Source organism: Pithys albifrons, chromosome 8 (assembly GCF_047495875.1).
Source record: "Pithys albifrons albifrons isolate INPA30051 chromosome 8, PitAlb_v1, whole genome shotgun sequence".
Classification (NCBI taxonomy): domain Eukaryota; kingdom Metazoa; phylum Chordata; class Aves; order Passeriformes; family Thamnophilidae; genus Pithys; species Pithys albifrons.
The window spans coordinates 7,225,505-7,251,449 of record NC_092465.1 but is presented as its reverse complement, the minus strand read 5'-3'; the positions used below and the strand labels follow the sequence as shown (position 1 = coordinate 7,251,449).

The following is a 25,945-nucleotide window of genomic DNA, read 5'->3' as shown; positions in this document are numbered from 1 at the left end:
TCAAAATTAGTTCCTTTACCTACTTAACTTTTGACCAGAGTTGTGCCTGGTAAAGGACTGGAGCATCTGGCACAGGAGGAGAGGTTGAAAGAGCTGGGACTGTCCAGCCTGGGGAAGAGAAGCTTTGGAGGAATCTTATTAATTTTTATGTATTGAAGGTGAGTTGCATGGGGTTTGTGTAATGGTGGCTCAGTGTATCAGTAGACTAAGGCAATTAAATTCTTAGAAGGGGCAAGGGGAGGCCAACTGCCTTTTTAAAAACTGAGCATGAAATCCCGCACTGTCAAAGTGGTCTTGCTTTTCTGTAAATTACCACTTAACAGGTGTTTGAAAACAAGCACACTTTTTATAGTGAGAGGCACAATGCTCATGTTTAACCAAATGAATGAGTTTTAAAGAAGGTGAAAAAAGTTAATTTTTTTTCTTATCGTATTTTTCAAAATAAGAAATTCAAAGACCTGCTCAGTCACTTTGCAAGGCTGTAACAATGGGTCATTGCCAGGCACTGCAACACGAGTTAATGACGGTGGAGACATCAGGCATAATGCTGAAACCTGAATGTAAAGAGAAGAATGCTAATTTTGGATCAAAATTTTTCTTTTACTTTTGCAAAGGAGTGCACTGTTAATGATCTTTTATAAAAAGAGAATGAAGTGCATTCAGTGGTCCGTTCTTCTCAAGTGTTATCATTGTAACCACTCAGTGTATTATTTTCCTAAATGAAACTATCTGCTATTTGCATTATTTAACAAAAACAGAAACAAAAAAAAAAGGAAAAGAAAAAAGAAACAAAAGTGGATGAGTGGAGGTGATTTTATAGTACTCTTCATTTTCTCAGTACTGTAAACAATTGCACTTTCACTCAGAGTAACACCATCAAGGTGGATTTCTGAATGATGGAAATTATGCCTCATTGAATTGCTGCAAGCCATGATTTAGTAATTTTTTAAAAATGTAAATGGTATGAACCTTTTCCTTAGAGCAGCTTTTAACATCACACTGCCGAGTTCTCCTCTAAAGCATGTACCTAAGAGCCATATCTACCTGAGTTTTCCATCTCTGCAGGGCTGGTGACTCCCCCACTTCCCTGGGCAGGTGTGCCAGTGCTTGACAACCCTGTCAGTGATCATCCATTCACCTGCTTCCACTGTTAACTAAATCTACTTCAGTTTGCAAAGGATGAAAGGATTTCCAAGGTTTGTCTTCTCATGTTTTTGTCCTTACCTTGAGTGCAGCTGTGCCCAGTCCCTGGGGGCTGTCGCTGTGTGCCATCAGCTGTGCCATCAGCTGTGCAATGTCCGTGGCTTTCAGGAAGGCACAGCAGCAGCCCTGTCTGGGGCAGCCTCTGCAGGGGCATTGCCAGTCTTGGCCTGTTTGCAGGAAGGCCACGGTTCTTAGTAAAGTGGAGGAACAGCAACAAATTCTCATGCAGGGGCAGCTGATCAGTATTTTAGTGCAGAAGTGCTGGCTGTAATACCTGTTTTATTGAATTTATTAAGAGTCTGCAGGACTCGAGAAAGTTCTAGCACTGTTAGGACTTCAGGTTTGAGTGACTGGCCCAGACAAACTTTCCCTGAACTCACTGGTGACAGAAATGTGCAATGTTCCTAAAGTGTCCCATCTGCCTGTGGGTTAAATGAGTCCTGTGCTGGAAGGTCAGCCTGTCCTGCCTATGAGCTGCATTTTTATTCCATCTGTTAATATGAATGTTCTGAAGATGATGCCAAGAAAAAGTTTACTAAATATATACACTTTTAATGGGAATAGATAGTCCTTGAAATGATCAAATTTTCCTGAATACCAAAATTAAAGAGGTTTTGACCACCCTCTCAAAAGTTGAGTGGTGGAAAAGGACTTCCTGTGGCTTTCATCACACACATATATATGTGTGTGTGTATACACACACACACACACACACACACACATATATATATATTTCCTTTATCTTCAGATTCTTCTTCATTATGTTAGTCTCTATTAGAAATACTTTGCATTCATTTTTATTCATATATATATTCTATTTATGTTTTATATTTTTATGTTATGAATATAAATACATTACTATAAAATATCTTAAATTCAGGTGATAAACTGATACAATATAAAAAGCAGAGCAGTAAACTATGATTTTTTTTAATGAGGATAATTGGGAATCTGTAAAGCTTAAAATATGGGTCTCTTCATTTTTTTGATGTTTAAGCAAATCCCAAGAAACAGTTGAAAAGATAACTTTCACTAACAGTTTTCAAATAGCAATAAAAGCTTTCTTATTCTCATGAATTCTTGTTAGAACTGTAATTTAAATTGACTTTCCAAATGTAGCAAGTATTATATGCCAATCCTAAAGAAATTTTCTTTTCTTTTTTTTTCTTTTTTATTTCCCTCTCCCTCAGCACATTAAGAAAGATGGGGGGAGGAAAGGAATAAGCTGGTGCTGAAAAATTCAGACCTCACTCCTACTCTTTTATAAATTTCTGTTAGTATTCCTGTCCCCATGTGTGAGCCCGAGGTCCAGGCTTGAGGTTTAAACTCTAAACAGAGATGAAATACTTTCATACCAGAATAAATGTGCACAGATGGAGGTAATCAGGACTGACTTCAGTGTGTAGGCTTTTTTAGAGGTGCCAAAAGCCCACGATACCCGGCTGACATTGATGGGGACTGCAGGTGTGAAGGATGCTCAGACAGCTCCTTGAGGCTGCTCTGGAGAAGGTGCTCAGACACCCACAGGAGTGCTCAGGAGAGTCTCATTAAGTGCTGGGGGGAGTTGTGTATTTGGGCGTGTTCATAAATCTCTTAGATGCCTCTTTGCATATTTATTGAGATTTCTTTAAAATTCTTGCTGTGCTGTTGACAGTTGCTATAATTAAAGGGACTTTTTTTGAGAGCTTGCCTTAGAGTTCTCAGTTAATTAAAAGAAATCCTAATGTTGTGGGCTCAAGGGTAGAAGCAACACAAACTTTCAAGGACAGTACTTTACATAACATGAAGGATTTCCGTAGGATTCTTTAACCTATTGGATACATTAAAATTCAGGAAAAGAAACTGTTGTGCTTTAAAAATCCTCAATGATAAATACAAAAAGAAGCCTTTTCAAAATAAAAACACTTCTGTAGTTATACCTCTGAGACATCTATTCTTTGAAATTTAGAAGGAAAAATGTTTTAGAAACTGCTAACGAATTCTGAGCATTTTTTTATTGACAGTCATCTGGCATGACTGACAAAACTCCCCTTATTTTTCTTTGTATGTTACTTCCATTTAAGGCACACTTCTGTAGTAAAGGAAAATGTTGGTATTGGCAGAGATTCAGAATTGGTTCTTGTTCCTTAATAGACATAGTGATTAAATGTGGGTAGTAACAGAGCTTTTTTATTTAATAATAAAAATTGCAAATGAGTATTATTTTTGCAATGACATACCCTTACATGTAATTCCTATACTGCTCAGTAAGCCTCCATTAAGCAAATAAATCAAACTTCATGTTCTTGTGACCATTTTCATCTCCATTCCCCGTCCTTCCTCCCCACACTTCCCACAATATTGGTCTCTCCTTCCAAATTCTGAATGTGAGAAAGTAAAAAAATAAAAAAAATACAAAGGTGCCTGAGTTGTGCAGTTCTGACATACTTTCAGTGATGTATGGCCATTTTCATCCTGCCGTGTAACAGAAATGTTTTAACAGGCAAACACACCCCCTCCCCCTGTCTAATCTCAGTCGAATGTAATGGGATTTTTCTCTGGCCCTGCTGTGCTGCCAGCTCTCTCAAGTTCTGTATGTTCCTGTCCACCCTGCTCTGCCTGTGTTCCCTTTCCCATTCCTGCACTCCTGTCCCTTCACTGAAACATCCCTTGGGCCCTCCGTTCAGTCTCCCCAGCCTGCTCAGCCAGGGCTGCCTCCCTCCCACCTCCCCTGGGCAATGTGCTGCCCACAGGAGGCTTTCCTATAGACAGAGACTGTGAAAAGCATCTTTTTGCCTTCTCCCTCCTTCCTCCCTAACACAGTTCAGAATTCTCTTCATTCCCTTAATCTCCACAAAACTACTTCACCAAACTCTGCTGTGACGACCACAGGAGCAAAATGCAGTAAGATTCTAGTCTGATCAGCAGTACTTCATGAGGTTGGTTTTTTTTCCATTTCCAGTCCATCCACTTGTTCTTATCATCTCTTTTTGCATGGTTTGGCTGCTGGGCACAAGACAGATCTTTGTCCTTGGTTCTAGAGGAGACCAAGGTCTCCTAATCTCTACACAGGATTTACTGTAATGCAAATACTTGTCTGGAGAGGTAGGTCTAACTTTAAAAATTCTGCGTGTACAATATAACATACTCATTGTGTACTGCAGTGGCATTCCAACCACTTGGCTAGGAGGTAGGAACTGTGGTAATCTTTCTTTTCTTTCTTTCTTTCTTTCTTTTCTTTCTTTCTTTTCTTTCTTTCTTTTTCTTTCTTTCTTTCTTTCTTTCTTTCTTTCTTTCTTTCTTTCTTTCTTTCTTTCTTTCTTTCTTTCTTTCTTTTCTTTCTTTCTTTTCTTTCTCTCTCTCTTTCTCTCTCTCTTTCTCTCTCTCTTTCTCTCTCTCTTTCTCTCTCTCTTTCTCTCTTTCTCTCTCTCTCTCTTTCTCTCTCTCTTTCTCTCTCTCTTTCTCTCTCTCTTTCTCTCTTTCTCCTCTTTCTCCTCTTTCTCTCTTTCGCTGTTCTTCAGCCTATACTGTATTGTCCAGTTGGATATATTTAGGTAGCTAGAATTTTCCAGAAGGAAAAATGCACACAGAGATTGCAACTTGACTTGTGAAAAATACAGTCAGGTTTGTGGGGAGTTTGTGATTCACAGGAATTGCATTTTTATGTTTATATGTTTATCTTATTTTGTGAATATATGTTACTTGAGCTGTGCTGTGTCCTTTCATCCTTTCACTTTATATATTGACTCAAAATCTCTTAAGTATTTGGCCTTTAACAATTCTGCCGGACAAGCTGGTTTCTCCCTGCTGCTTTATTTGGGAGGTCAGGTGGAGATCAATGGATTATCTGTCACTGAAATTTGTAACCAGTCTTATTTTTTTGAGTTTCTTTTAATTCTGCTTTTGTTGTAAATGGTACCTAAGATAATGCAATCTATTGAAAACTAGGGATTGCTACTTTTCAATTTACTCTTTTTTGGTTTGGCTTTTGGTCTACTCACTTAATTGCCTTTCCTGAAAAATTGCACAACAGGTATTTAATTTACTATTCATTCCAAATCTGATATTCTGAAACTTTCTTGCCATATTGCAATAAAAGAACTTGAGCAGAGGAGTAAGAATACAAAATGTTAGGGAATATATTTTTATTTTAGATAAATTGAATTCAGTGGATGACTATTTTTTTGTAGTTTTGCAGCACTAAGTTTAGAAATGAGTTCTTGTCAAGGTTTTTGCATAAAAATTGTGGGATGTCTTGGCGCCTTTCTCTCTTTGAAAGGGAAAAACTATCTGCTCTTGTTCTTTGCAAATGGGTTTCTTGGGGTTGGCTGTATCGTGGGGAAGGTTTTTTTAGTGATTTTGCTGACACTTCTCTAAGGCTTGCTAGCTTGCATTTTTATTCTGCCTTATGTTTATTTGCTTGCAGTGTTTGCAATGTCACTTCAGTTTTGCTCATAAAACTTCTTGGACATTTATTTTCACCCACTGCTAATGTTAGATCTTTGTTATTTTTAGTTCCTGCAAAGTCCTTCAAACTCCTTCCTTCTCCCTATCCCCTAAAAAGACTGAGATGTTGACTGAAGTGGGGAAAAATGCCAATCTACCAGGTTATCTTTTCATTCTCATGCAGTCTAAAGGGTGATATTATTCTGTATTTTTCTAAAGCAGATTTTACAAAAATCTTATTTGGGCTAGCGTTTCTTTTTTCCATCTCATGTGCAATAGTTCTGTGTGTTTGTCAAAAAATATATTTATTGATTCGTTTTTTCATTAATTTTTCCTCACTAAGCTTATTATTCTAAAGTGATGAAAGTGTTCCTGTTTGATTATTGGGAGTTGCCTCAGAGATGGTTGGCCTTCAGTGAAGAATGAGATTTTCTTTTTAATTAAGTTTTGCCTCTAGTACATTATAATACTCAAAAACTAAATAATGAGAATTCCTGCTTCTATAAAACTATGCCAAGTACCAAGTATTGGTGAGTTATTCTTTGGCTGAATTTGGAGTTTGGAGTTTAGATGGCATATAAGGAGAGGGGAAGAGGGAACAGATGAGATATTTCAGTCATCATTGATAAAGAAATCTGAAAAATCTGATCTGCACCAAAATCATTCTGTTCTCTAGCAGTTTGTGCTTATATAAAAATGCAAAAAGGGTGTTATGCAAGTGAAGTGTTTCTTTGCTTGCCACTCACTCCGCAGCCACCTGTTCCAGCCCCGCGGTGGGGACGGCTCCCGGAGCGAGATGTGAGAGCTGCTGCCTGTGCTGGAGGGTGTTTACCAACCTTCAGAAAGCACATTTGGTTGATAGCAAAGGAGAATTTGAAAGCCTGACAAAGTGAATGCATTCAAACTTTGAAAGTAGTACCCAGGCTGGAAGGTAGTGTTGTACTAGTAACAGAGGCAGAGCAGCCAGCTGAGTCCTGTAGCAAACTGCACTTAACTCTGTACTTGTTCAACTATGACTGTGGACAAGGGCAGCTTTAAAAATGTCTTTTTTGGACAACTTCAGATTGAATAGTAACAAAAAAAACCCCCATGACACTCTTGTGCAATATTTAACATGACAACGCTTGACTGATGTTCTAACCTCAGTGTCAATAAATGTAATTAATTATACATTGTCAGACCATCAAGGAGAATTAAGTCTCAAAATAAATGTGGAGGAACTAATGGAAATTGCTAAAGTCTCTAAAAGATGGTTAGTTCCTTCTCATCTGTCACCTGTGGTTGGCTCTGTGGGTTTACAGTGTTTCTTAGTATCCCTGCCGACGTGATTCTCTGTGTACAGTGTTAAAGAGGTGACTATTTTGGAACATTTGAAATTATTTTGAATTTTCACTGACCACATGGAGACATGTTCATCAGTTTATTTAAGTAATTCATGTGACCCTCGACCTTGAAGTTCTTGAGCTGTAAATGCTTAATTTGTAATTTATACCAAATATTTTCATAATCATGCATTGTAGATCTTGAATATGTTCTTGCAGCATCTGTGGTTTTATTTCCTGTCTGTCTCCAGCATCCTCTTACTGTCTGTGCAGCAACCTTCACATAACCCACACTGTCTCATGCAAAGGTAAGGTCACATTTTGTCCCTGATGACTTCTGAGAACTGCAGAAATTCTCACACTTGTGAATGTTTGTACGTGTAGTGGAACATACCCTATTTAATAAGGGCCAGATCCTTATGGTGTGAATCAATGCAAGTGTTTTGGAAGATCAATTGCATAGAGAGCTGAGCCTATGAGAAGTTAATTTTTTGGTGAAGTTAATGTATTTGTAAGACTAAAGAGGAGAAGTAGTTGTGAAGGAAGTTCCCATTATCTTGAATATGATATTTAAGGAAGGTCTTGAAATAGGAAGTTCTATTCACTGCTTGTGGTTTCTTATAAACTAAAAACACCACCTATTTCTTGCCCAAGCTGAAAGTTTTAGCAGCTTAAGGATATAAGGAAATAGTGATAGCTCTTTTGACAAGCAAACTGTTTCCTCTATCAGTAGTCACAGCCCTATTTGTGTATGGAAAACTATTAGTTGTGCTTTTCCAGTTGCCCTTGTAGTTGCCTTTGTGTCTATTGGCATATCACTCATAATGTTGATTTAGTATTGTTTAATGTTCTGGGTTTCCTTGGTCCTGCCTGACCCAGTGGATTCAGCTGGTCAGTTTGTGTAGCCCTTGTCTGTCAGGCTGCTCTTTCTGGTACCTTTTCATCTGTTTAACATTCATTTTGTTTACTCTCTCTTAGACTTGCATTGCAGTGTTTTCTTACCTCATCTCCTCACTCAGGGTATTTGTTTTTCTTTTTCTTTCCTCACTTTGCGGTTTCTTTAGCAGCTTAATCCTTAGTTTTATAGTGATTTCCGCCACCTCTCTCTTCATTTCAAAGTTGTTTCCTGCCTTCTTATTACCTGTTGTTTTCTCTACAGCTTTCTTCTCTTGTCTGCTATACTGCAGTTTCATCTGTTACTGCATCAATTAAATGCTGATGACTTTTTCAAGTTCTTGTTCCTAATTAAAAGAAAGACCTGAGCTTTGTTTTCCCATTGGTGAAATCATTTATCTGTTACTCCTAGAATGGGTGAACACAAAAGTTCTGCCTCTTGGATTTTATTTTATTCCATTTTCCCCAATGGAAAAAAGGCTCTTTCAGTCATCCGATTTTGTCCTTCGTACTTCCAATTCCTGTTGAAATTTCAGTCAAACTGGTGGTGAAATTTCTGAAAGCTTTCTGTGAATTAGTAGCTTGCTCAGGAGGCCCCTTCTAGTACAGCAAGGAAAGACATGGAATCATAAAATTGGTGGAAAAATTAAAATGCAGAAAACTGAATTGCTACTGTTGCTTGAAGTGTTTGCATTTTGCTGCACTGGTGAGAGGGCTGTGGGTGGTATGGGCAGCCTGAGCAGGTTTCCTGCTGCAGGAACTCAAGAAACCCTGTTAGATACAGTTACAGCTCGTTCAAGCATGAGCCGAACTCTGGTTTCAAGTTGTCTTAATAAATCTGTAATTGTGTGCTGGTCTCTAACCAAAATACCTATAAAGGAAGGGATAGGGAGTTTTTATGCCTTCTTGGCCATTAATATTACATATTGTCTTACATTACTTGAGAGAATCACTGCAGGCAATTGATGTATGAATTTATTTCCCTGGCAGTTTCCAGGATGAGAGTCTGTGACATGAATGAGTTTGGTAGCTCAGAGTAGTTTAGCATGTTCTCAAACATAGCTTTCAATGACATGTGCTTTTTGAAGTGAGTTGATAATCCTGCTCTTACCACTTTGGTTTGCATAGTGGAGTACTCATGGAAATCACAAATTTAATTCCTCTTTAATGTAAATATTTCAGGAATGCTGGTGATGTCCTCAAACTGTTGGTATTTAGTCTTTAAGAGCAGACTAGATACAATCCACGGCATTGTCCTCCCAGTACTGACACCCACATCTCTGAGCTGAAATGCTGGTGATGTGAATGTCACATTCTCCAAATCCATCAGGTATTTTGCAGATGCATTCCTGGTCTGCTGTGGTACTTGCTAACATAAACAGAGATTTTTGAGGCCTAAGGTGTGATTTTATGTCTATTTAAGACAGACTTCAGGCTTCATTTTATCATTTATTTAAGAATAACATTCTTGTTTGAATTCTAACTAGAACCTTTGAGAAGGGAGGGAAATTCATGACTGCTCAAGCGTTCAATACTGTAAATAATTAAATTTTCCAAAATGCGAACATTTACATTTCCTTTGGAACTGCCGTGCAGGGGGAATAAAGGTTTGCTTTCAGCACTGAAAATGAAGCTACTTCTGCTACCAAACCTTGAATGGGAGTATTGATAATAGCCTCAATAAAGCATGCTTTGGAAAGGAGGTCTTTCCAGTAATTTGGATTATTTATGAAAAGCACTGAGGCATTAAAGAAAGTTCATTACCCAAGCCATTACTGCACCGTAGACCAGAACCAGCAGATGAAATAGCTCTTTCAAGTAATAGCAGACTATTGCTGTCTAGAGGACCTGAAAACTTGGGAGTGAGAGGCTGAAAAGAGGAGCATTGTTGTTAGTGATGGGGTATAAGCAATGAGAAGAGCTTATGGGGTTCTCCCTCTATCCTTTGGTACTATGCTGTGCAGAACATCAGCTCAGGAACTTGTGTAGTTTGCTAGGACATTTTCACATTATTTCTGAGTTGGGGTTGTGTGTCCTCCCACCTCTCCCTGCCTTGCAGTGGTCCAGAGAGAAACTACAAAGTCCTGTTACTAATTCATTTTCCTTATGCTGCCTATGCCAGCTGTTTTATACACATCACTTTTTTCTCTTTTTTCCCCTATTTAGCTACAGCTGAAACAGAGCTATTCCTCAGAGTCTGCCAGTACAAGTTGTTCTACAGCTGTCTAGGGATGGCGAAAGAGGGAAGGCTGTTTTCCACCTCCTCAGAATAGTTCCTCAGTTGTGCCCTACGCTGTACTAAGCACAGCTCATTTGTTTGCAAAAGAGGCTTGTGGAGTTCAGATCTTGCAGGTGACTAGAAAGCTGATGGCCTCCCAGCAGGGCAGTGCTGACAGGTTAGGATGTGGTCATGCTTGGCCTTGCACTGGCTCTGCTTAGAAAATGCTGTTGTGGTCATGACCATGGCATTCAGTATTTGTCATAGTTTATGCTAAAGCTTCAAAATTCATGTCAACATTGTGAGAATCATGTGCAGAGAGGTTTTATGTGAAGGCTCATGTTAGTATTGTTTGCTTATGGCTGGATGGATCAGAACTTGTAGGTATCAAAATTTTTGTTTCTTCCTTTAACAATCTTTTCAAGCTCTTTGCTTTAAGGTTCTGGCTTGTGTGACAGCAGGTTTCTAACCAGGCTCTATTGGGCATGTGTAGAACGCCATGTGTGTACCGTAAAACATTTTGACATCATGTGACAAATTATTGCTACTTGCAAAGAGATATAAGAAACAATAACAGCTTTCGTTTCAATGAAAGTGCTTTTCCAGTCTTCCTGTTGACAAATACCAATGTGGAGCAGCAGGGTCTGTATAGGTGGTGCAGGAAATAGGTTATTTTACTGTCTGCTAACTTTCAAATTAAATATGAAGCAAATTGCAATTCCATCCTTTCAACATTAAAGAAAAGATCTTAAATGCAGAAAATAGAGCAACGGAATGATCAACAGCACTCTTGCTTCCAAAGAGGTGACAGTGTTGAAATTTTAATTCCATTAGATTTTGTGCTTTGGAGATGCAGCTTGTACTTCCAGCCATTTGTCTGGCCCCATAAGCTGGAATGTGTTCAACGTGCCTGCCAAGAACAAATCCATTGGAAGAAATGTTATACTTTGACCCAGGTTCAAGACATTCTGAAGCAACAAGAGATAAATATTTCTGAAGACTTATTTAATGTTCAGCTTAGATAGATGGGCTTTTTTCATCCCTGTGATCTGATACACACTTGCTTAATAGCATGCACATAAGAATTTTCTATGTATTTATTTCTACCTTCCCCTATTTTAACTTGACTCTCCATTTTCCCTCAGCATTTGTCATTCACAAACATTTTCTGTGTAGAATCATCTAGCAATAATTAATTTAAACCAAATTTAATGACAATTTGTTCTTGTTTTGATTATCCACTATTGCCAGCAAATGGTAAAAAATCCAAGAGAGTGTATATTTTTTACACAGATGTACTTACATTTTTTGTCTTCTACTTCTGTAAAACTTTTTCAGGAAGAAGCAGTGAGTATTTTGAACATGAACATGCTTGGATCTTTCCTTAAAACTTGTGCCTTTTTTTTTTTCTTTCTGTCTGGATTCTGTCACAATTTGTGGAGGCTGCATTTGGTGTATTGACCATGGATTTGAGAAGGGTTGGTAGCTGGGCATCCACATCGATGAGAGCTTTCTTGCTGAACATAAAGAAGGTTTTGACTTTGCTCTGTGAGTTGGACAGAGCTCCTGTTGAGTGTTACTTGTTTTTTCTCTTGAACAGACTGCAAGATGTGATGTAACAGGCTGATTTGTGATTAATAGCAGTGGGTGAGATTGGAGCCTGAAGTATCTGCTTGATGCAAGCCATGAGCTAATGGATCCAATTTCTATATAATAAACTTAGTATAAACTAAGTTAAGCTGAGTAATTTCTATCTAATAAACTTAGTTGGTTTATTAACTTACATTAATAAACCAAACGTAATTTGGTTGCTTTGATTATAAAGCTGAAATTAATTTTATTATTCATTAAAAATAAATAGTTCATCGCAATGCTTGTAACTCTTATTCCCACAGTTACAATGTGTCCTGCAGAAACAGGAGAGAATCCCCAGAAACCAAGTTGCACACACAGGATTGCTGTGTGACAACCAAGGACGTTTTGCTCTTAACTTTGGAGAACATCCAGGTGATCTGAAAAAAATAGGAGACTGTGCTTCTCAGCAGGGGCCCTTCAGAGGGCAAATGCCAAATGTCAAACTCAGAATGCCATAAGAAGATGTCATATTTTAGCCTTTGACTGAGAAGAGCTGCATGGAGGGGAAGAGGAAAATGTACTTGATCCATGATAGAAAGATGCAAAAACCTACTGGCCATGAGTCCTATTTTTAAAATTCATTAAAATTAATGAAGTAACTTGAAGGCTCTTTGTTCAATGGACTTCAGGGCCTCTTGAAGGCATGAAAGCATGACTCATAGATAGTTTTTGCCCTGGGTTTATGGATTTTGTAGATGATGACTGGGGCTTTCAGCCTATGTAAGGTACTTCCTTTCAGAAAACACCCAACCAAACCCCCTAAAACCAGAAAGGCTATTAATCTCTTGATCAGCATGCTGACATCCCAAAATGTTCTTTTTCAGTGAGAAAATGCTATTTTGGGTATATGGTTTTAATGGAGCAGCAAGATGAATGTTATTAATATTCCTTGTACTTTGACTGTAAATGGCTGTAAAAATGTCCATTTCTTCTGTTCGTCCAAGGTCAGGAACATTTCTGATTTTCTGAAGTTTACTGAAGCCCTATTTCTAGTCCTAACATTCATGCAGGTTTTTTTATCTCTAAGCACTTTATTGAAAGAAGATCAGGTTAGTTTGTAATTATGTCCTTAAATGCATTGCCTGGAGTCTTTCTAATCAATAAACTATTTGTACCATAAGGATTTCAATACACAATTCCTTATGGATTTTCCTGTAATCCTTTTTTCCTTTATCTGTTGTCTAAACCTTCCTCCCTTTTTTACTCTTTCCTCCCTGAAGTGTCATGGTAAGCAAACAACATGAAAGGAAGAGCACCTCGTGGTTTAATTTCTGTAGGACTTGTCTCCAGAAACTGATGTGCTAGGTAGAAAACTGGAAACATTTCAGGGTGTAAAGCCATGGACCCACATGGGGGAATTAAGGTGGGATGCCACCCAACTTGTTTCTAAGTGGAGAAATTTATTTTTTGAAAATGAAGGCAAGCTGCTTGCTCAAGAAGAAAATTTACTTGTTTTTATGGCACCTTATCAAAGGCTGTTTTTCCTTCCTTCAAATATCTTTCCACCACCTCCTGCCAATTTTTACTACATGCACATGCACAAAAGCAAATATGTCTCCCCAACCTAAAAAAAACCAAACTTGGAGTATTTATACTCTTACTCTCCCTCAGTCCATCTGTCCTGCTGCTTCTGTTGTGACCCAGTGTTGTTTTGCTTTTCTCACTTCATGGGATTGCATCCCAAATTGCCACATCAACTGTAGATGGGTGGTGGTGAGAGAGAAGACACAGTGACATCTGTCAGCTAGAAGGAAAGAATGGGTTGGCAGGAGCACTGCTGAAAATAAAATTGAGCAGCTAAAGGAAGAGCAAAACTAAGACTGCAGAGTACAGTTGAAGAAATGGGTTTATACATTTTTTTATATTAAGGAACTCAACTTATAAAATGTGTAGTTAACAAAAGTGTCCATAAATATCTATTACCAGATGAGTCTGGTACAGTTGCATGATTTCTCAGCTGCTTCTTCCTGAGGAGCCCATCTGTGAAGTATGCAGGCAAAATAAGCACTTTCAACTAGCTGGAAACCCTCACCTAGACCTGGGCCTTGCAGGTGTGGATTAGTATTATCAGCTGTTCTGCCTTCTGTCTGCTCCTTCCAGAACATCCAATCGTGGATTTTGTCTTTTATTGGACTGATCACAACTGAATGCAGAAAATTTATTTTAATATTAACAAAAATCTTTTGAGGTGCCTTGAATTATTGAAACAAATCTTTTTCTTTGTTACTGTGACACAGCTGGAAAGGATACAGCCCTTGGCACCCTGAGCAGGTGTGGATTCTGCCTTTGGTTGTCCTGCTGTCTGCCCTCTGCTTTGTGCATTTGACATGGTCAGTGGCTAAACAACAGCTTCTAAACAATCCATGTTTAGAGGCTCCTAACTTTTGTTTAGTTGTGTGCATGGTTGTATCTTAGTAAAATACATTTCCTAAGTTTGTTGGTTATTTAATTGCCATGTCAGTACTGAAGTCAAAATGTGTGTGGTACAAAGATACTCAACAGTGGTTTGAGCACATAGCACGTTGAAATGCAAGTAATCTTACCAGAAATTGGGCTTCTTTTTCCTTCTCTGATCCTTTCTTATCTTCTACCAACAGAGCATGTGACTGTTCTTTGATTTCACTTGCCTGCATTAAGTAGGAAGCTGTAGCTTATCCCACTGTTAAAGCTGTATTTTGAAAGAAGGAAAGGTACATTCAGGCTCCAGGACTAAGGGAGGCCAACATCTTACTGTAAGTTACTCAGCAGGGATTGCACTGTTTCAGAGCACAGATTGACCAGCTGGGGTGGGACATCTGCTGAGATATTCCCATATTCCCATGGAAATAAACAACTGCAGTACCAGGAAATCCATTAGTTTGTGTTCAGTTGGGGTATAGTGCACATCTGTTTAGGCAATGCAGCTGCAACAGGAGACAGTGGTTATAACATCAGCCTGGGATTCCAGTTTGGAAGCTTGTCTGGCTTAATCTCTTAAAGTGTAGTAGTCCCAGTTTGGACTCATTACTCCTAGAAAGGAGGTTTTAGAGGATTACCTACCCCTTTTAAGAGTCGTTATGTCAGGTTCTGCATGAAGCATGACTCCTGGCATCCCTTAGCAGAGAAGTGCTGGGATGTGGCAGGTGTTTTCACTCACCAGTGTTTTCTGGCTGTAGCTCTGGTGTGCTGGCAGCCCACTCAACACTTGGAGTTATTGTGAGCTTTTAAGTTAACACACCCTTCACAAGAATAGAGGACATTCACAGCTCGATGTTTGGCCCTGGCTGGTCTGAAACAACTTGTTCCACAGAATCAAACAGTTGCAAACAGAAGTGCAGCTTGCTCTCTTCAGGAAACAGTCTGAAAAATAGATCAGGGCTTGTGTTGTGTGTGAGGGTTCAAGAGGACCTCTTGGAGCTGTTTGTAATATAGGAACAGGGTCAGGCAGGGTGGCACGATGTGGCAGCTGAACCTGTTTGTGGATGGATGGATTTGTAAGAGGAGAATGAGACATTGCTGTGACTGAACGTTTAGAAGGCTAATAAAACAAACCAGCTTTATACCCAAACTTGGGTAGAGTGATATTCATTAACAATACATTTTGCTAATGGCTACGTTTTACTCATTCCTAGCCATCACCACTGCACAGTCAAAGCAATTAGTCTGTTAGAGTCTCATAATGACCACAGGGTACCACAGAACACTGGTGGTTATGGGCTTTGATGGCCCGATGTGTGAGGCAGGTGCCTCACAGAAAGGTGCCTTTTCTTGGTACTCAGCAGTTTTAGGCCTCCTTTCCAGCTTTTGCTGTTATTGAAAGACAAGCAGATTTTTCCCAAAACTGAGGGTTGCACTTCATCAGTAACTAATAATTGACCACCACTGAGTAGTTAGTTCTGAGGCCTCTCCTTTCAACCTGTGCCTCCAGTGTAAGCTGGAACAAGAGGCACGTGGTACCCAGCTCTAGCTCACACAACAAGTTTTCTGAATAATTTCTTAAGCATGAGAAGCCAGAATTTGGACCTGTTCCTAGCAGTGGCAATACTAATTTTTACTGAGCCACTGGGTACAAAAATGCATATACTTTGTTTACTAGTCATGCTGTGTAAGGTTGCTTATGTTTGAGTTCATAACAAACTAATAATTAAATATGACTCAAGCTGCTGCTTTTATGAGTGAAAAAGCTTCTGTTTTGGCTACAGATAATTAAGATTTTATAGCTGTGTAGCTAGTGCTGAATGCTGTATTCAGGGATGAACAGTTTAATCCTGAGGGTCCTGAGGATAGTGGTGTTCTAAGCTTACACTGAGTAAGTACCATTTCTAATGTAGGTGCAGATTGCACAGAGAACATCAAGCTGTGTATATGTACATACTTATAAAGAGCCTTTGCTTAATCTCTTGTAGATGATTAATTCTCCTTCTTAAAAAGTGAAGAGGAATGCACGAATGGATATGTGTCACTGAAATCTGTTCACATGAAGATTAACTGTTTGTACTCTATTTAAAGCTTTTTCTAAAAAATAATAAAAATAGTAAAGTCTTAAAATGCTGAGAAATATGTAGTTTGCATCCCTCATATACAGATTACTTTAGCATTGGGATACTTATCTGTGTTGATTTTAAATAGTACGAGGGTTCTTTTGTTGTGATGACATCAGTATGGTAATGTTATCCTCTCTAACTAATGAATTGACCAGCTGTTGAACAGGGTTTTATTAAACATACAACAGAAAAAAATGTCTTTGTAATGAAGCTGTATAATAGTAGAACAAAATCCTTATGCCTGTGTAAATGGGTATAAGATTAGCCCTTTTCTGAAGAAATCTGCTCATCGTTTTTGTTCAGGGTAGGGGCAGTTGTGTTCTAAACTGTGGTATGTTTTTCACAAAAGATGTAGCTAGTCTGTTTAAAAACAAAGCACCAAAAAAACCCACCAAAAACCCAAACAACACCTTTTCCCCCCTACCCCCAGTATGTAGTTTCAGTTGTGGTGAGATTGTGGTGGTTGAGTTGAATTTGAGGAAGAACATAACAAAGATGTTTATTATTCTTATATGTCTTTTCACTTCCCCCCCCCCCCCCCCATTTTTCACTCTTCATATTTAGTTTTGGTACATTTAGCTGATCTGATTAAGTCAGGAGGAATTATCTTCCTAACAGTTTCACGAACAACTTCACAACTATATCATCCAGAGGGTGCTGGAACTATTTCAAGAGGTATTCAGAGTGAGACAATGGCTTTCCAAACCTTAAAACAAAAGGGGTTGGGGGTGGCAAACCAAGACCATTCTTTAGAGGCATGTTTCCAATATCCTCTTTAGTTACGACTCCCATCATGCATTTTGGAGACGAGATTAGACTAGGAAAAGACCTTAGTAGTTAACAGGATTGGCTCCTTTGGGAACATTATAAGGCAAGAGGGAGAATGAGGGAAATACTACCTGAGGTTTGGGAATGGCTCACTTGGCATGGGCAGAGAGATACCTTGTCAGTCAAAGTCTATCAGTGATTATAGAAGACAAATGTGTGTTTATTGTTTCAACTCTTGGTCAGTTCAGCCATTAATTTCCTGTCAAATCAGAAATGAAAAGAGACATTTCTGTGCTGCTGTCTTCATGCATTGCACATAACCTGGATATTTCTGTCCACTGTCTGCCTGGGTACCAAAGAAAGGCTCATTATAGGTACGTGGTAATCATTAGCTGTGCAACTGTTGTGCTGCAGCCCTTGACAGCTGTCAAATCCAGGATTAAACACACACCAAGGTCAGTGCAGCCAGCCATGGAAGCTCTGGGAAGCACAGGGATTCTGCTGGGCACTTTACAAACCCCCATGGCCACCAGCCGTGCTGGAAAGTTAATTAGTTAAGGACATGTTGTTGGGCAGTCATCGAGTTGCTGAGCACTGGAATTGCTTAAGAAAAAAGTAGGGCTGGTTAATGGTGTTTGGGTTTGCATTTTGGGGGTTTTTGTTTGTTTATTGAAATAGAGGGGGCCAGTCTTCCATCTATGAATTAATTTTATGGACTAAAAAACTTCTTAGGGCAATACTTTAATATTTGCTGTCTACCTTCTTACAGTTTGTAAGTGGGAGGGTCAACAGCTCTATTTAAGTAGATCATTCTTCTAGTTCAGTGTCATATACACTGTTTCTTGTGCCATTCTTGTTTCTGTTCTAGAACTTTAAAAAGAAGACTGTGAAATACTCACAATTTTTAATGGCTGTTTTTAATTTTAATTAAGTTCAGAGGTTCCCCCCCTAAAGAACTAGTCATAAAACTCATTAGCACTGGTCTGTTAAAATATGGTGGTGATAGGTTTACTTTCTTATTGTTTTCCACTTCACAAACAACTGACAATTTTGAAGAAATATTGACTATTTAACCACAGGTCTTATTGCCATAGAGGATACTGTCAGTTCTTACTTGAAATTAAGTCACTGAGAGGGTTTATCTTGAATATTTTGGATTTATTTTTAAAATTCTGATGTTGTTTTAAACTATGGAATTTTCTATATTTTATCACAGCAGATATTGCAAAAGAATAGTCAAACATTCAGTTTTTAATGAAATAACAATATTCTACTAGTCAGTCAACCCAAGAGTATCCCAAGGCTATAGTTAAATAAAACATAAAGAAGTAAAACTTCCCTCTGCCATTTCTTGGGAAATTAACTGATTTTTGAAGAGCAGCATTAAACAGAGTCCTTCATTTTCTCTGTTGAGACCATTCATTTTCTTTATTGAGATATTTTAAGTGTGGAAAAAAGTCAACTTGAGAGTTTTATAGTTTTTTTCACTGTGCTTGCAATTAATTTCTCTGCACCATTCCTGCTTAAGCAAAGGGTGGTTGCAGATTGGTGTTTGAGCCATGTAAATGCCTGGGACAGTCTCTGCCTTGGCTGCTTTTGGTTCCCAAGGAATGCACCTTCACTTCTGCAGTCGATCGTGTGTGTGAAATGGGCACACACAGGGCAGGTTGGAGGAGCAGCGTTCCAAAGGTGTTTCTGTCCCTCTGCAGAACTGTTGGTTCAGCTGGAAGCAGAAGATCTAAAGGGAATTTTTAACAAACAGGGAGACCTGCTAGCAGGCATCTGTGTAATTATCCTATTAAAACAGAGCAGCATCTGCATTATCTGTGCAAGTGCAGAATGGAAGGGAACATTATGTTCTCTAATCCTGTCTGGGAGCATTATGAAGTTAAATGGATAACATTTTACCAAATCTGTGTTCTAACATGATAGGTTACACTTAATTACCTTTTAATTGCCTTTCTTGTCATTGGGCTTTCAGCTAAGGACCCTCTCTCCAGCCATCATCACAGACCATTTCTTGCCTTTGGATTGTTTATGCCAGGTTTTAAATTTGAGTTTACCAGGAAAAGATGGTCCTACTGTATCTTGCAGGCTGTTACTACAATTCTTTTTACCTACTGTATGAAAAGCTCTGAGGATATTGGTTTATGTACAAAACCTGTGTTGTAGCATTCGGAAATTTGTGTTTTCAGTCGAGTTGCAAAGAGCAAACTCAGTGGCGTGTTTTACGAATAAGGAGTAACTATGCATGGCAGAGGCTACACAGGGGCAAGACATTATTGCAGCCTTTGAGTGCTTGCAGTGTAAGCCAGGAGAGTGTATTGGCTTAAATAATGTAGATTTCTTTTTTGCTCTTTACCCCTGAGGGAGTCTAGTTTCCTGATCACCTATCTCGCCATATGCCATAGCCCTTGCCAGGAGCTCCGAGCAGTGTCACTGCCAGCTAAAATTACTTGTTTTCTGAGAACTGAGTTACACTGAGAATTGTCTTAAATTGCCGCACTGGCAACACCACCAAGTTGTGCGTGCACACAGAACACTAAATATGTGAGAGCAGCCTTACCTTGGACTCCAGCTCAGAGGCTGCTTCAAGCATTGAATGGGAGCCAGATCCTCTGGGGTGTTCCACACCTGCTCAGACACATCACTCCTGCTTTGTTGTCTTTCCAGGGCTTTTCTCAGCTTCTTTGTGCTCTGGCTGGTATGGTACAATGATGAGACATGCAAATTAAATATTTACCAAGCCAGAATATTGTCTACTCCTGCTTTGTACCAGCTGGAGGGAAAACCTAGTGTGGCCATTGAAAACTTCACCTGTGGTAACTGTGGTGCTTTTCTTTCTTCTTGCACCAGGATGGAACTGAAATACGGATATACCTTGACAAAGGAGCTGGAGTAAGACTGAGTCCTGCCCTGTGATATTTATATACCTGGACCATGGACTTGCTGATTGGCTTCACGCTTTAGGAACCTTTGCAGTAACTGTGTGAAGCCCTTGGGAATCATGGCATTCTCTCCATGGAAGCTGTCCTCTCAGAAGCTCGGCTTTTTCCTGGTGACTTTTGGTTTTATTTGGGGAATGATGCTTCTGCATTTTACTATTCAGCAGCAAACACAACACGAAAGCAGTTCAGTCCTGCGTGAGCAAATTTTGGATCTCAGCAAAAGATACATCAAAGCATTAGCTGAAGAAAATAAAAATGTGGTTGATGGGCCTTACGTTGGGACAGTGACAGCATACGGTAAGTGTGTTCTCTGCATGACATGATCATCTCATTAAGGCTTTTTTCCCAAGTTGTCCAAATATTTTGCTTCATAATGCTGCTCAATTGACAGTACTTTGCCCTGTGGATTTTCTGTACAGATGGAGAATATGGTCTTCTCTTGTAAGTATTTTACATTTCCAGTCTCTTGGAAATTAAGTTGTCTGCTAATTTTTGTTATATCCGTTTAGTAGCTCTATCTAGTATGCCTTAGGTTATTTGTTAGAACTTAATTTTAAAAAACTTTTTTGGTATTCTTGAGAAACTTGCAAGACTTTTCAGTTTGTGTGTCGGTGATCTAAGAAACTCCCTGTAGAAAAAGCTGCCTTGCTTTTAAAGTGGAGACCTGCTATGTTTATTTCTTCTTTCCCATTTCACTTCTTTGTTCAGTCAATTTAATTAATGTTTAAGTTTATTTATCTGGCATAATCTTAAATTAAGCTTAAATATATCCTATTTGCCTCAGGGCAGAGAACTCTGAGTTTTAGTGCTTTGTTCAGCAGTTGGTTTTAATGCTTGCTCTGTTCTAGTTTGTAGGTGAGAGTTAAGTTTGCATGTGTGAGACAAAGCAAGAAGAAAAGAACAAAGCTTATTACCAGAAAATATTATGAAAATAGAAATACAGTCCAATTTCAAGTTAGATGTGGCCCCTTTTCAGTCTGGTAAAATCTCATCATACACCTTACTTGTTTAACATTTTTTAGACTCTCTTTCCTACTTATCTGTGTTCTTTCAGGCTGCTTGGAAAGCTAATGGTTAATTAATGATCTAGATTTGTTTCTTTTTGTAGTTGCCTGAATATTCAGCTCTGAAGAAGATGATTCTTGTGTGCAACTAGGGTGCAACAGATAACAGCTGCACCTTTTCTCTAGTTTTCTTAGTACTCTTTACCTTTTGGTGCATGCAATGAAAATATCCTGCTGGGAGGTTTTCTACATGTCTTGTTTCAGTTATCTCTTTTTTCCTCTAAAAATGAATTTTTGAGTTTGTGTGCATTTAGTTGCCTGTAAAGCCTGAGATTGTTATCCCAATCGTTGCTAACAATCATATTGCTTCATTGCTTAAATAACAACCCCCCCGATTCTGTAACTCCTGATTCGTGACTGCACATTGAACTATACCGACATTGTGGTCTTACAAAGCAGCACAAGCAAAACAGAGTAGTACTAGATCAATATTTGGATTAAAGACCTCCAAGCAGGTAGAGATCTCTAGAGGATTGTGTGCATAGGCTTAAAACAAAACTTTGTGTGCTTTGTAGCCATCACCAGTGTGTTACTGTGTAAGGGTGCTTGATGGGAGGTGCATTGAAGAAGAAAACAGACAGCAACAAAGCCTGAGCAATGTGGCTGCAGGGATTGAAGGGTGACAGCGTTACTGTGTGCCTGAGCCAGGTCTGAGAGGCAGGATATCCTTCAGCTGAGTTCCCCCTGCAGCTTCTTGCCTGAGGCTTTCATTTCCTGCTCCAAAGCCCGCTGAGGAATAAGCTGACTTGCTGCCAAACAGTGGTCAAGTTCCCCAGGAGAAGTTAAACTGCATTTGAAAGGGGGGGAAATAACTTTGTAACACTTCTGTAAAGGTAAAGCGAAGTTTTGTCTAGAAATTTCAAGCCCATGGCCAAGATTAAAGACTTAAACACCTGGCCAAACTTAAAATGTTCAACAAAATAGTTTGGAAAGATGCTAACTAATGATAATGTATTTATTTAAAATATTTCAGGGAAAAGCACTGTGGTGAGTGAATAGCACCATATTAAATAATACTTTATGAAACTGAGTGAGATAATTGTTTAATAAGTAACTTAATTTTTCCCATTTGCCATACCAAATGGTTTGTTGTTAGCAAATACCCAGGTTAGCTCTTTGGGAATAAACACATTAATGACTGATATTAATAATAATTGGTAGAACTTGCTTCACTGTTTTACAAAAATTAATGCTCTTGCTAATTTAGGCTTTTTATTTCTTTTAATATTATCCTCTGATTGCCTTAAGTAAGCACAGTCATGATTTCAAGAATAAGTTTAATGTTTGCTTGATTTGGCTGCTCCTTTACCCACCCAAAAGGTCTTCAGTCATTCCTTAATTGTGGTTGCACAGCTTTTTTACTTCCTCACTTCCCCCCCCCATATATTCACCTGTCCAGGAGGTGCATCAAACACTTTCCTTTTAAAAGTCATGGTCCAGATACACACAGTGAAATTTAGAATTTTTTTTATAGCAATAACTGTTTGTTTTTTCAAAAATTTGTATGAATCTGTGCTTCTGCCCTCCCCTTCTCAAAGTAGCCTCCACCTGCCTTATTGTTCTGACAAGCAGTCTCTCATATCAGTGTTTTGGTATTAGAGTTAAAAAATAGTAATTTTGTTTTGAGTTTATGATCTGTGTATGCCTCTGTGTATGCTATATTTCTTCCTCTTTGTTTCCTGAATTATTTTTACTTTTTTTCCTAGAATTTTTTTTCTCTTACTGTGCTATGATTTTGTTCATGTTAAGTCCATTCTTTTCTTCTACACACTATGCCATTAAATGACTTCTGGACCTGTTTTAAAATAGTCCAGATGACTTGTGCTTCAGATTCCACCTCCTGATCTTTACAGGACAAAGGAAAACACACAGTTATAAAGAAAAATACTTACTTTATGGTTCCATTAAATAAAGATGACTCTCCTTTTATTTCTAAAAGTAATAGCATTTTCTTATTTACTCTCACATTTGCACAAGAGTTGAGATAGTCATGGGAAAATTTTTTTTAAAAAAAGGAGCACAAAATAAATGTGGCAAAATATGACTGATGCAGAGACAGTGAAATCTTTTCAGATGTTTAGAAATAGAAATAGAAATTTTCTATTACAGATCAGAAAATTATTTGATTCTAAAATTGCAGAAAACAGAAAACGTCTTATACATATACACATGTAATTGTTTTATGTAATTAAATGGGAAATAATGCAAATTCTTCATGCCAAAATCTTTAATCTTTACACGGGTAAATGGACAAAGAACAATACTTTCATCTTCTTTGGCTTCTTGCCATTATAATTATACAGTCTAGCATGATAGTGGTCTGGTTTTCTCCTCTTGCCCACTGTTCTTTTAGCTTGCCAAACTGTCTCTGTTCCTTCAAGGAATCTGAACAAAATAAAAGCAAAAGAAAAAAGTATCAGAGAATTCATTCTGTGTTGTCATTTGATATTGAAACTGCTGTTATTGTTTATTGCTTTCCATGCCAAGGAAATGTTGTCAAACCAAATGGAGACAATCACCAACAGACTGAAGGGAAGATTTTTGATGTTTTGTGAATACGACAGAAAGGTAGAAGGGTTGAACTTACCTTTTTTTTTAATTCCTCCTTTTTTTGGTAATGCAGAAGCTGGTTATGTGGAGGAGATGCAAGAGAACTGCATCAAAGCTGAAATTTTGAACTCTCTCACAGCTGTCCCTTTTGGAAGGGCATTTTTGTTCCCAGGGGATCGAGTCTTTTAACTGACTGTTCCTCTGACAGTGCTTGAATATGGATTCCTACCATTAGAGCTACTACAAAACATGCATTTTTCTGTCCCTGTGTGTGTCTCCATGAAGGAGCACACTCACCTTGAACATGGATAGCTGTATGAGTCGCAGTGTGTTTTATAAAAGGGATGGCAAGTTCCATGTCCAGGCAAATTTGTGTCTGAGGCTCAACAAGGTGAGAAATGTGAGTGCATAAAGATGCTGATGGCAAAGATTTGCACTGAGACAGAGTCTGTATATAATCTAGTCTCATTCTTGTACCTACTTTTTGATCCTGTCTGCCAAGTGTGCACTGCATTGTTAATCAATTTCATTTTCCTTTTCATTTGCAGATTTGAAGAAGACTCTTGCTGTGCTGTTGGATAATATCTTGCAGCGCATTGGGAAGTTGGAGTCCAAGGTGGAAAACCTGGTACTTAATGGAACAGGAGCAAACTCTACCAACAATACTACCACTTCTGCTCCCAGCTTAGGAGCAGTTGAAAAGCTTAATGTAGCAGGTGGGTATGCCAATTACTAAAATTATTTATGAGCTGTTTAATCTGTATTTTTTCTCCCTTGGCCAGAACATGATTTTTCACTGTTAGATATGTGGAATGTCTTAGAAAACATAATTTGAAGTCTAACCTTTACCTATGGCAATCTGAAGTCCAAGCCCAGAGGAAGACTTTCTTCTGTGGTAACTTGAACACATGAAGAAAATTAAATTCTCTGCCAAAGGGGTCTTGTCCACCTGTTCATAGTAGAAATTTCTTGCTTTAAGTGGTCTCACTTAAGGACAATGAAACTGGGCAGATGTTTTCTGTCTAAGCCTGACTATTTGGGCCAGCATGAATCTGCTCTGCAATTCTACCATATGCAGTTCATTGGTTATAACTGAAAAAAAAAACATTCATTGTATTTGTTACTGGTCGTAATTTAAAAATGTGCGTCTCCACAGTGCTTAATGGCACTTAGGATTTGACATAGAGAGATCACCTACCTGGTACCTTCAGCTTAAATAAAAACCTGTTTTGAGGTGTCATTTGAAGTCACTAACTTTGTCTTCAGTGAATGGACTGCTTTGTTCTGTCACCAAGTCTAAAACAGGCACTGACAGTCCTGACTTATAGGGAGGTCTGAGTCTGTCCTGCTAATGATCTTTGCAGTCCCAAAAAGGGAGCAGAGCAGAAGAGTTAGGGCAACTTGGTAAATAGGTTGATAGCTGTGCTCCTAAATCGTGTCTGTGCTTGGGTTCCCTGTAAAAAAACTGTTTCTGTTGAGAGGGTGTTGCCCACTTAAATTTGTCAAAATACAGTAGCAAATGGCACCTTTTGGTAGGGTAGTGCCCTACCCTTTGTGTCTTTCTTGCCACGTAGTAAAATTATGCTTACAGGAATTTACAGCACCCTTTGCATGTGTGTTTGACTCCAGCTTGCCTTGTGGTACCTTTGCCTCCCCCCCATTCTCTTGTCTTGGTTCAATTGAAGGCAGATTGGGAAGAAGTAGCTGAAAAGGTGTAGCGTGTGCAGGCCACTGATAGGGTGAGCCAGGTAGCTGCCACAAAACATACAGCACAAGGTCTTGGTTGGAAAACCTTCCACTGTGATGGAAGGTGAGGGAGTACAGCATTGGTATAGTTTCTGGGCTATGTATAAAATGAGAGACATCCCTGTATGTTTTCTTTTTGTCGTTGGACAAAAGAGAATTGATGCTGTTATTTCAACAGATTTACAGATAATTGGAAGGCACATACTCATGTTGTTGCTTTAACATTTGTAGGCAAAGGTTCATTGTTCTTATCTGGCTAGGAAACATCTTTCATCAGTTCTTAGGGTGATTTGGATTTTGTTTGTTGTTCTTGGAATTGGCTGGATTCACAGTTTTGGTACTCAGGAGCAATGTTGAAAGACCCTGGTAGGAGTTTTCAGTTTGCAGTGTTTGCACAGCTTTTGGCTGCCAAAGACTTGCAAAGAACACGATTCCTCTTACTAGACCTTCATTTTTTTACCTTTGACTCTTGGTGTGCTGAGTTTAAAATGTCTGAAGCAACTATTGAACAGCAACTAGAGAAAAACCTTCAGGTAACAGTTTCTTAAGTTTCAATTAGTGTATTGTTCTGATGACCAGATAATGTTACTGCTCAGGTATCTCCAGACTGGATAGTACCAGTGTGAGAGTAGAGCTTGAAGCTAAGCCT

At 38.7% G+C, this 25,945-nt stretch overlaps 1 protein-coding gene across 3 annotated transcripts in view; it reads left to right on the top strand.

Moving 5' to 3' along the window:
* Positions 1-25,945, top strand: part of MGAT5 (alpha-1,6-mannosylglycoprotein 6-beta-N-acetylglucosaminyltransferase) — a 119,473-nt gene that overhangs the window by 25,057 nt on the left and 68,471 nt on the right. For 2 of the 3 annotated variants that reach the window (XM_071562899.1, XM_071562900.1), the window contains 2 exons: positions 19,845-20,233; positions 24,099-24,266. In XM_071562899.1, the coding sequence (XP_071419000.1) occupies positions 19,996-20,233; positions 24,099-24,266 (406 nt within the window). In that variant the 5' untranslated portion in view covers positions 19,845-19,995. Of the gene's footprint in view, positions 1-1,140; positions 1,197-19,844; positions 20,234-24,098; positions 24,267-25,945 lie in introns of those variants that run through there. The other variant, XM_071562901.1, reaches the window with a different exon arrangement.